General features: G+C 45.7%; 1 protein-coding gene across 1 annotated transcript; it reads left to right on the top strand.

Moving 5' to 3' along the window:
* Positions 1–2,282: 2,282 nt before the first annotated feature.
* On the top strand, positions 2,283–10,514 carry LOC102002719 (arylacetamide deacetylase-like 4). Its single transcript, XM_005368441.1, has 4 exons — positions 2,283–2,453; positions 7,239–7,455; positions 8,141–8,204; positions 9,740–10,514. The coding sequence occupies exons 1-4, from the start codon at positions 2,283–2,285 to the stop codon at positions 10,512–10,514; spliced, it is 1,227 nt and encodes a 408-aa protein (XP_005368498.1).
* Positions 10,515–11,046: the final 532 nt, after the last annotated feature.

The following is an 11,046-nucleotide window of genomic DNA, read 5'->3' as shown; positions in this document are numbered from 1 at the left end:
CCAAGCAGTTTTCTTTAATTGACCAATGAAAGCAACAGATAGAAATATGACCTTCCCACATCACCCCGGGGAGCTGGTTCTGCCATGCAATTCCTTTTGCTATCCTCACACTGTTATTTCTTTACATCAGTGTGTGGCTCTTTCATGAGTGGCCTCTTGTGTTACTGGCTCAGAGAAGTCAAGCAGTCCAGCCTGTGGGAACTCGAGCCCCCTTCTCCTTCTCCAGCCCTTACTGCCTTGCTTCAGATCACCTCTGGTATCCTGACAGGCTGCAGGCCAGGGTTGCAGTCATGGCTCATGGTTTTGCTATAATCATAATGCATGGCTCTGGTGGCCTGTGGAGCATCAGGGAATACCCCTGAGTCAGTCAGATATTCTGGTGGCCTGTGGAAGGTCAGATTTTCAACTTTGGAATGTTTAGGAAACCAGGGCCCAGGCAGAAAGTAGGATGAGCATTTATGGTCATGGAACGTTGGTAATCTCTTTACCAGGTGCACAGTCTAAGCTCACAGAATACTCACAGCAATCCCAGATGGGAAGAGGTAGCTGCTGGCAATTAAGAGAAGAGAGAGAGCTTAGGCCAGACCACAGTGAGTATAAGAGAGAGGTCAGCGTATCTGAAAACCAGGACTTACTATGTGCCCAAGAGCCTAATAGTCCCTGGGTGAGTTTCCTTGCTCTACTGAGAGGGTGCACTAAACCTTGGAATTGTGAGGAGTAATATTGAATCTAAGATTGTCTAGGTAAAAGAAGCTTTATTTTGGGCTACACCCAGAACTGTCCAGTATGGCTGTCTCTCCCTAAGTCAGGATTTTAGAGAGAAGCCTTATCGGCCTCCTTAAGTTTCTATTATAGGAGAGATAAAATGTTTACAGGGGCAGGAGAGTTGGCTGTTATGAATTGTTAGAAAAGTACAATGATCAGGAAGGAACGAGGGTGAAGATACACATCATGTTGATGGGGTTGCAGGTTTAGTGTAGGTTAAAAACATATTTTGCCATTTACAACAGATTTAAGAAACAGGAACTTATTCTTAATTACAAATAGAAACATTAACCTGTAAGGGACAAACCAGGACTTATTCTGAACTGTCTTAACTTCAAACAGAAACCTGAACTAGCAAGATATATTGTTTCTGTTTTTATTTCACATCCCCCTTTAATTGTATCCTGTAAAATTCTTGATTTTGTAGTAGGCTTTTGGTTATATCGGGATCAAATAACCATGCACTTAACAGCACCACAATTGGAATTTATGTGTCTAATTAAGGTATTAAGAAGGCAAAGGCTACTAGTAATTCACAGAAACAGAGGAATCCTGTGATGTCTGAAATCAGAGTTATCAAGAGAACGGAAACTAGTCGTTTTTCATCTTGGATCCTATTTTTTTGCAACAATTTTGGTTTTTTTTCCCTTTTTTGAAATTGATTTTTATTGAGCTCTCCATTTTTCTCTGCTCCTCTCCCTGCCTCACGCCTCCCCTTCAACCTTCTCCCAAGGTCCCCATGTTCTCAATTTACTCAGGAGATCTTGTCTTTTGCTTACCAGATCACATGTGAAGAGGTCAGAGGACAGCATGGAGGATTCAATTCTCTCTTTCTGCTATGTGAGTCTCAGGATCCAACTCAGGATGTCACTTCTCCTGGCAAGTCCTTTAATTTACTGAGCATCTTGTTGACCACTAACTGATGATTTTAATGAGAAGAGTCTCCTCAAATCTCTGTGTCCTGCATTGTGTCAATAACCAGTTAGATGGTGGTAGGGCACCGAGTTGGGCTGGGAAATGCATTGCTCATATTACCCGGATTCTTCTGCTGAAGGAAGTATATGTTATTCATACAGTTGGACCTTTAGGCCTGTGTAGACCTTGTCAGACCTCTTATTGGTGCCCACAATTGCTGGGATGATAGTGAGAGTTTAACCCTGAATTCTGTGGAAGCCCCCTTCTCAGTTTCTTCTTGGAGGGTAGGAGTGATTTAGTGATTTTTCAATCTTTTCCTTCTTTTTCCCTCTCTGTTTCTTCCTTTCCCTTCCTTTCTCTCTCCCTCCCTCTTTCCCTCTTTCCCCCTCTCTTTCTTTCTTTCTTTCTTTCTCTCTTTCAAGCTGATTTCTCTGCTTCTCTTTGGCTGGCTTGCATGGACTGAGAGTCAGGTCAGTTCACTGTGCTGGACATACGCTAGAAGGAAAGGGTGGAGGCAGCCATCTGTAAAACAGGATCAGGTGCTCTTCACACAAGCTCTGAAGTGAGTTTCTCAGGACAACAGCTCCTGGGGCACCTGGGTCATGGCTGTGCTCTGGCTGCTGCTGCTGCTAGCAGGGCTGCCCACATTCTTACTGGGAGTCTTTGTATGGGTTGCTATTCAAAACTTCCTCACGGCAGATATCCCTTCTACCCTGAAGCATCCGGTCAAGTTATGGTTTATGCACTGCATTGGACAGTACCTGATAGCGCTGGTGAGTTTTCTCTTGGGCCCCACCATGGGTTGGGGGTTCTCTTTGCACCCTGCCCTTCTCCTTTCTTTACCATCTCTTCTTTCTCTAGGTTCTCACGAGACTGAGTTGGGGAAGTCTCTCACCTCCCACATCTTACCCCTGTTTCTGTTTTCTCCACTTTCTTTTCTTGGTTTTTCCTCCTCCTCAACCTTGCTTTCTCCCTTGCTTCCTTCTTTTCTTTTCTCTTCCAATTTCAGTTTTCCTCTTCTTTCTTATTGAGAAAGGATCTCACAATGTAGTCTTGACTGGCCTTATCAGTAAACTGGCCATCCCTCACTCCCATCTATTGAGGGGCCTTATTACAGGGTGCATCACTAGTCTTGGGTATGAAGCTATTTTCTGGAGACCAAGAAAATAATTTCAGACACAGGTGTTACCCACTAAGTCCTGACAGATCCCAAGCAGCATTCAGTCATAGCCCCCTTGCCCCTTGTTCCGTGTCCCTGTCTCTAGGAGATTCCTTACGTGCACTCTAGACTCCAAAGACAGAGATTAATTTGCCCTATTTGATGACATCCATGTAATGGATTCACCGAGCCCTTTACCATAGGTGCACAGTCAGTGGGGCTCTGAGTTAGCCTTCAGGGCTGGAAATTGGGAACAGAGTTCAGCACATGCTAATGAGTTCAGCAGATGTGTGCAGGATTGTTTGGCCCCATATGATAATCTGGCAATTTGAATGAGTGCTGACTTTGAAACTCTGACTGGGGACTTGGCAGCTGCCAGATATTGCACAGTGATTACCTCTAAGATGAGCTGAGGAGGAAGTGCAGAAGAGAAGCTAACAAGTTCACAGCCAGGATATCTGGGAAACATTGCTACGGTGTTCTCACTGGCTCGAGAGCCCTTTGGCTAACTTCTCTGTTCCTCAGAGTCCTCATCTAAACTGAAGCAATGACTTCTGAAGGGCCATGCTGCTGAGAGCATTATCTGGCACTTTGATCAGGCTTCATAGGATCTGGAGTGGTAAAAACATGTATTTCTGCCCTGTGAAAATTTCCCACCACAAAAATGGACCACTTTAGAGGAATAAGCAAGTGTATGGGTCACGTGCTAATTTGGGCTCCTGGCCCTACAAATGAGGTCCTTGGATCTCCAAGGGCACAGAGACATGTGGATCATTCTGACCTTACTTTAAAAACAGCTCCTAATCTAAGTACCTGCTGACACTGGCTTGTGACATGTGCTACGTGTACACAGAAGATGTGGACTTGAGTCTAGTGTTGGCTAGTCTATGTGGGAGACCCTGCCTGATCTCTCTAGTCCAGAGACCCCTGGCAAGCTGCCTATGAGAAGAGTGACCATGAAGAAATCCAAGTGGTTGATGTTCACACAGTCCAAAACAGAGAAAGGAGAGAGAAGATGTTTATGTGGGAGGAAAAAGAGTCTGGAAACATTCCATGGGCCCCAAATCAGAAGATTAGCCTTGCATTGCGGCCTCAACAATAAAATAAAGAATACTTATTTGTTCTTTAAAAGTTTCATACATGGCATGGCATTGTTCCAAACTGTTGAACAAATCATTTATTATTTATTGAAGAGATAGTGAACAGGAGTGGAATAGCATGCATGGGGTTATTCTCCCCACAGACCTCTGGCTCTGTGGAAGGAAACCAGCTATGCAATTCTACACTTGCAACAGTGTCTTCATAATTCCAAGGGATTCTGGACAGTGCAGCGATTGCCTCTAAGGAAGAAGCAGCATGGAGGTGGAGGGTGTCTTTCTCTAGAATGTGACCTCTGAACTTGAATATGTAGTCATTTGGAGCCTTCTGCAGATTGCTGGGAGTGAGAATCTAAATATGCACCTCTGCTCAAAGCATTCTTGCCTAGTAGTTGGCTACTGCCTCTAGACTCTCAGTTGTTTCCAGGGCTGGCAGTGTTCCTCTTGAGTCTCGGGAGCTGCCTGCTCTCTTTCGGAGGGAATGTTTCCATCCAGAAGAAATGCTGTACAACTCTCTACCTCTTTCTCTGTTTTTACTTGCGTTCTTTATGACCCCTTTCCTCCTCAAAGTTCGCTGAATCTCAAAGGGGATCAGAATAATAGATGCCCTTTCAGGCTGACCATTGAGCCATTGTGCCCTACCAGTAGTCACTTGTTCTCAGGAGTTTCATTGGTGGTTTTTGGTCCTCTGTGGGACCCTGTCCATTGCAAAAGGAATTCTGAGGGTGACAACAACAGTGCTTGATGCACAGATGATCAGAAGGCAGTTTACTAAGCACATCACAAACATTCAACAAACAGTGTCAGAGATTCCCCTCTGAATGCTACGACCTCCTGATCCAATAGGTTTTGTCTTGGCTTACAGTAGCAGACATGAACTCTCTCATGTGTAGTGGGCCTCACATGCAATGGAGAAGATCTTGATTGTCCCACAATAATCCTGTCACTATTTCCTCTGCAAGAACACCTTGTCTGGCGTTTGGTGCCATAGCAGGCAGGGACCATAGCTGAGCAGGGTTTGCTGCAACAGCTCTCCTGCATCAGCCCTCCTGCAGCAGCTCTCCTGCAGCAGTTCTCCTGCTGCAGCCCTCCTGCAGCAGCTCTCCTGCAGCAGTTCTCCTGCAGCAGCTCTCCTGCAGCAGCCCTCCTGCTGCAGCCCTCCCGCAGCAGCTCTCCTGCTGCAGCCCTCCTGCAGCAGCCCACAGAGCACATTTCGGCATTATTAGAGAGCCGGTAAGAAGAAACCTCCCATCTCTGTTCCAGCTTCTTATCTCCCTGCACTGCAACCAGACCACGAAGTGTTTTTAGCAATAGGCTTACCATCTGGTCCTGGCATGTACCCAACATCAGTGGCAAGAGCCTTTGTGTTTTATGGGGCCTCAGGTGCCTCCCTGGCCAACAACTTGTAGGGAGGTAACCCCTCTCTGGCACTTGGGGTTTTCATTTAACAAACGTATGGTCTCTGGGAGAGCCCTTTTCACCCCTGCAATAGCTATGCACTTAGGTTATTTAACTATTCTTCTAATAATCTACTAAAACAGTAACCCAGTCCCGGTCAGACTGTATGGTGTGTGGGTGTGTCCTTGAACCTGCTTGTATTCGCTCTAGTTTGGGGCATCATTTTGTGAAACGGCCATTCTTGCCACCTCAATTTTTTTGTGAGTGCTCACACTTAGTACTGAGTTGTGTGAGTTGCTCGCTAGTGGCTCTGATTGTTGTTTGTGTGCTTGGAAATGCTTGCAGGAAGCCTGTTTTTTTGGTGCCCACTCGGGCATAATAGCACCCCTCCACGAAATGGACAGGCACAGTGCAGTGGACTTGCTAGTCTCTCTTGGGTCAAGTTGACTTATTTATATGCTCCATCCACACATCTGTCGTCCCCACTGGGGTAGAAGTACACAGAGCTCTTTAGCCTGCCCGACAATGATCTAAGCCTTTAGAAAAAGATGATATTAGCTTGATTAAAAGTCCCTTGTGACATTTTGCCTCAGTTCTCTATGGTGGCCCTATTTTCAAAGTTGTACACTGGAACTGTGAAGGTCCCTGCGGGGTAACTTTTCAAGGTACACCCTTGATGGTTTCGAGAAAACGCAAGTTGGCCTTGCAGTTCAGGCCCAAAGAAACACTAAAAAATGCATTAGCAAGGTGAAATAGTGTGAAAATATTCCATCAGTTGTGTCAACTACCTGGTTGTCTCATCCTGAGGCACCTCCATGGGGTCCCTGTCGGTTTTTTCACCCCTTGTTGGGTTGCTCTCACCACCCCAAGCAGTTTGGTGTAGCCAAGCAAGGACAAAAACCTGTACATTTTTGGAGTTTGGGAAGCCCTAGAGCAATGGTTTCAGCAATGGGCTATCTCATGTCATCTCTTACTAGAAAAGGATGCCCATGCTCATGAGACAGAAAACCAGATGACCTCACTCATTCATACATGACTTAAACAACTCAAGAGAATATCACATCGCCGCTTCTTAAAATGCCCAGCTCTTACTACTGGCAATGGAATTTTAATGAGTTTTGATGAAGTGAGGTCAACACTTGGATCACAACAACATCACCATTCATTCAGGACCTTGTGGGAAGTAAAGTTCAAACAGGCTCCCCTATCTGAAAATAATGCATATATATTATGTATAAAATAGTGAGTTATGTCCCCATGATCCCTTTGTACATGTGGTAAGCAGGTGGGGATTGGTGAAGACACCTGAGCAATGCTAAGTGGCTTCAGCAATTACTCACCTGGAATGATACTTTGTGTTTTTAATGACTAAAGCTTGTCTGAAGACTGGATTGCAGAACTAAGCTTTTAGAAGTCGGGCAATGGTGGCACACATCTTTAGTCCCAGGACCTGGGAGACAGAGGCAGATGAATCTCTGTCAGTTTGAAGCTACCCTGGGCTACAGGAAATTGCTCCAGTCTGTGAGAGAAACAGAGCTCACAAGAAGGTGAGCCCAGCACTTGGAATCACACACCTTTAATCCCAGCATGAGGGAGGTGGAGACCAGAATGATACGGCTGGGCAGAGAGATGAATATAAGGCGGGAGGAGACTGGAGTAGACGCAATCTGAGCAAGCAGTCTGAGGCAGCAGTGTGAAGCATAGGCAATCTGAGGCGGCAGTCTGAGGACAGGATCGCCCTTTTGGTCTGAGCATTGGTAGAGGTGTGAACTCTCCAGGCGCTGGCTGCCCTAATTCTTTGATCTTCCGGCATTCACACTTATATCTGACTCCAGGTTTTTATTATTAAGAGCAATTAGAATTTGTGCTACTTATGCATACTTTCCGTCCTTTGTCTACTACAGGGAAACATCCTAGAGAAACTGAGAATTTGTGCCATGCCCAGGTTTTTACAGTTTCTCATAAGCCTAATGCCGATAAAGAAGGATCCTAACGTGCTGGCGACTGACATGCATTTTGGAACAGTTCCTGTGAGGCTGATCAAGCCCAAGGCAGTGTCTTCCAAACCCCGGCGAGGCATCGTCTTCTATCATGGAGGAGGTGCAATAATTGGAAGCCTGGGTAAGTAGCTTCCACGTGAGGTGGGGAGCTTCATCAAAGGTAGAATCTGACACATGTTCTCATGGGGACTTGTCAGGAGGGAGCTGATGCAGGGAGAAGTTGGAGTTTCTTAAAGAGAGGATGGGTGCTGAGTTTGGGGCTCACCCCAGTCAGTGGGTTGTAGCTTAAGCGGCAAAGTTTTCTGTGTTGGTCTAAGTCTGGATTGGGGCAGTGTGCCAGAGTAGGACTGTCCTGGAAATGGCCGTGAGCCCTTTCTTTCCTCTCTACTCATAGCACTGACCATTTCTGCCTTTTCACACCACTCTCTGAATCGTGCACGTTCCTCAGCTTGGCCGGCGCATGGTGGAGAAAATCCAATCACTTCATCCCCTTCACTGCTGAACCCAAGTTGTGTCCTGGCTCCACTTCTTAAGCTTCAGTCTTCTCTTCCCACCAGAAGGGTCCAAAAATACACTTTAGAAAATTTCATGTCTGAATTGCAGCCCCTCCCATACCCCATGATGCCCTTTCCAATCTTGTCTCTTCCGTCTCTTCCTGCCCTTTGCTGTAGACACTGAACTTCTCTGAACTTGTGAGAGAAGACATTGTCTCTGGGTCCACCAAGGTAGCTGCTGTCCTGGGGTCTGTGGTGGAAAGTGCGTGGTTCTTGCCACAGCTGCTTTAATACTGGGTTTTTCTCTTGCAGACAGTTACCATGGCCTTTGCAGCTTCCTGGCCAGTGAGACAGACTCCATGGTACTGATTGTGAGGTGAGCATCCTGAGATGACTTTGGGCTCATATATGCTAGGGTATTTATTGGAACCATCTGGGTGACATTAGACTATAGAAAGGGGCCCTGAACTTGGGTGTTACTTATATATTTTTATGTACACCTGTCTAGGATGTCACCATACCCCAGGTCTTGACAATGGTTATTCACAGTGTCTCACATGGAGTGTCTAACACCCTTGGCTCTTTAAAGCTACAGCTGCTATTTCTCCAGCTTTTGTTTCTCCTGTTGTGGCCACTGCTGCCTCTGTCTTTCTGACTTTCTGCTGTTGGCTTTGAGCTCTTTTGTCAGCCTTGCCCCTCTGCTACCCCTCATTGCCATTCCTGCGGTTTCACCTCTGCTCCTGGATGGCCACTGGATATTCCCCGTGGCTCTGCTATCACTGTTCTCAAGGCTTCTGGCTTCCTCCAAGGGCCAGTTATCATCATTATCAGACTACCAGTAGCCCTTGTGCCTCTGGGTCTGCAGCCTCTGCTATTCCTGGCACCACTACTTCTTTCTGGTAACCTGCTCAGTCTGCTGTACAAAAGCAATCAGGAAATAACTTCTAGTGAGAGGCTGTTTATTGGGTCAAATGTTGCAAACCAAGGCAGTGGCCAACATAGGAAGATGCCTTCCAGCTGGCTCACAAAATTAACAAAACAGCATGCTAATCTAATCAGAAAAGAGCGTGTGCCCTGGTGTCAGCGGGCCTTCATATAGAATTGTGTTTATGAGAAGCATTGTATTGTCCCTTCTGTACTGGGCTAGAGTCCTGATAGGCATATAATCTGGGTAATTCCTTTTCTTTGGCTTCATATCATAAGGAAAGTCTATTTCAAATTGTTTGAAAACTTTTGGCAGTGGCTGCAACTTCAGGTGCTAGGGCTGTGTTTTAGTTTCAAGTGGCCACGATTATTGTGCAGCTTTCTTAATGTTCGTGTGGTGTTCAAAATCACCTGTGTGTTCGAAGTCTAGCTGACGGCTAGACTCACAGTCATTTTCTCAAAGCTGCCTCCTTTGTGGGAGTCTAAGAGCTCCCCATTAAGGAGTCCAATGGCCTAATCTCCTAACACTTTTGCTTAACCACAGGAAAATAAACATTAGAACGCCTTATTGCTAACACTGGCATGGACTTAAAGTGTGTCAAGGGGTGAATTTTAATACTGCTCACCATGTGCCTCACACATCAGGGCAAGGTGAGTCTCACAAGAGGGGAGACCAGATGAATCCAGTAGCTGTCCCTGGATCTTTGCTACTTGCTCTGTTTTCTAAGACATCATCTTCGAACTTCCTGGATTCTGTATGTGGTGTGCTCGTCTATGGGAAGCAGTATGGGTGGACATGGAGCCTCCTGACCTCGCTGATCATCATAGTCCCTGAAGGGAAAGTGGGGGTTGCCATGTTTACTTGTTAGGATCACTCTGCAGATTGAGTCAGGTTTGGTCTGCTTTGAGAGTAGAGGACGATGATCGGAGTGGCCTCCAGTGACCCGATTGTAAAGTAGCTTGCTGTGTTTGCTCTCTACTCTTCAGGTACCGCAAGCTTCCTAGCTACCATCATCCTGTCCTTGCCAATGATTGCCTGAGTGCCACCATCTACTTCCTGACGCACCTGGAATCCTTTGCGGTGGACCCATCCCGGGTGGTTCTCTGTGGAGAGAGTATTGGAGGTTGGGCTGTGGCCACTGTCATGCAGGTCTTAACCAGAATTCTCAGTCTACCCCAGGTCCAGGCACAAGTCCTGATTCAACCAATTTTGAATTTCGTCAATTTTCAGTTGCCTTCATATCAGCAGAGCAAAAATGTGCCATTCCTTACCAGAGACATGCTGTTTCTGTGTCTGTGTAAATACCTGGCCATTTACCTCTCTTGGAAAGATGCCATGTTGGCAGGTGCTGTTATACCTCTGGATAAGTGGAAGAAATACCAGAAATGGATCAGTCATGAAAACATCCCCAGAAGGTTTTGGAGACAGTTTTCACAACCAGAGTCTCTTGGGCCTTTTAATGAGGCTGCCTATCTAGAAAGCAAACACATTTGGAGTGCAGAAATTTCACCTGTCCTAGCAAATGACAAGATCATTTCTCAGCTTCCTAAGACATTGCTGGTGAGCTGTGAGAATGACATCCTCCGGGATGATGTGTTGCTGTACAAGAAGCGCTTAGAAGACCAGGGGGTCCCTGTGAACTGGTACCATGTGGAAGATGGCCTTCGCGGATGCATTATGTTCCTTGATAAGAAGTATCTTTCTTTCCCCTGCTCTATGAAAGCTGCAAAAGCTGTCATTGGTTACATAAAGGGTATTTGATAGTAAACTTGGGCTTTCTGTGGAGTGGGACTAGGAAGACGTATGCTTCATGGGATCTTTGCTTAGTTATATGTTTGGGGGAAAGGAGAGGATGAAACAATAATAATAGTGATCCAGGAAGAAATGAGGACATGGGTCAAAGAACTCTTGACTTCCTGATCAACAAATTTTAATTTGCGCTCCCCTCCTACACCACTGATATCATGTGTTGGATCCTGCCACAGTCTCTACTCTTTCATTAGGTAAACTACATATTGTATTCATAAAAATGTTCTTTGAAATTCTTGAAGATTTACCTAGTCTGTGTAGAATAAATACCATGGAATCACACTGTAACCGGTAAACCCTTATTAATCGTGACAAAAATAGTCTTGTATGCCATTCCTGCAAATGAAACCATCATGTTTTTGCTTCTGATGGCAAAGTCACTGGTCACAGCTCCATTAATGTTGCTTCTATTCATTCTGAAAAATAGCTTTCAATGAAACTCTCTGAAAATAGCCACCCTTTGCCTTAATTCTGTCATGATTTT

The sequence above is a fragment of the Microtus ochrogaster genome, unplaced genomic scaffold (genome assembly GCF_000317375.1).
Source record: "Microtus ochrogaster isolate Prairie Vole_2 unplaced genomic scaffold, MicOch1.0 UNK32, whole genome shotgun sequence".
Lineage (NCBI taxonomy): Eukaryota > Metazoa > Chordata > Mammalia > Rodentia > Cricetidae > Microtus > Microtus ochrogaster.
The sequence above is the reverse complement of the archived record's forward strand: the minus strand, read 5'-3'. Positions and strand labels throughout refer to the sequence as shown.

Excerpts from the sequence above, each read along its gene's own strand:
- LOC102002719 (XM_005368441.1), top strand. The coding sequence starts at position 2,283 with ATGGCTGTGCTCTGGCTGCTGCTGCTGCTAGCAGGGCTGCCCACATTC. Across the intron at positions 2,454-7,238 it reads GACAGTACCTGATAGCGCTG|GGAAACATCCTAGAGAAACT; the intron begins GTGAGTTTTCTC and ends TGTCTACTACAG. Across the intron at positions 7,456-8,140 it reads TGCAATAATTGGAAGCCTGG|ACAGTTACCATGGCCTTTGC; the intron begins GTAAGTAGCTTC and ends TTTCTCTTGCAG.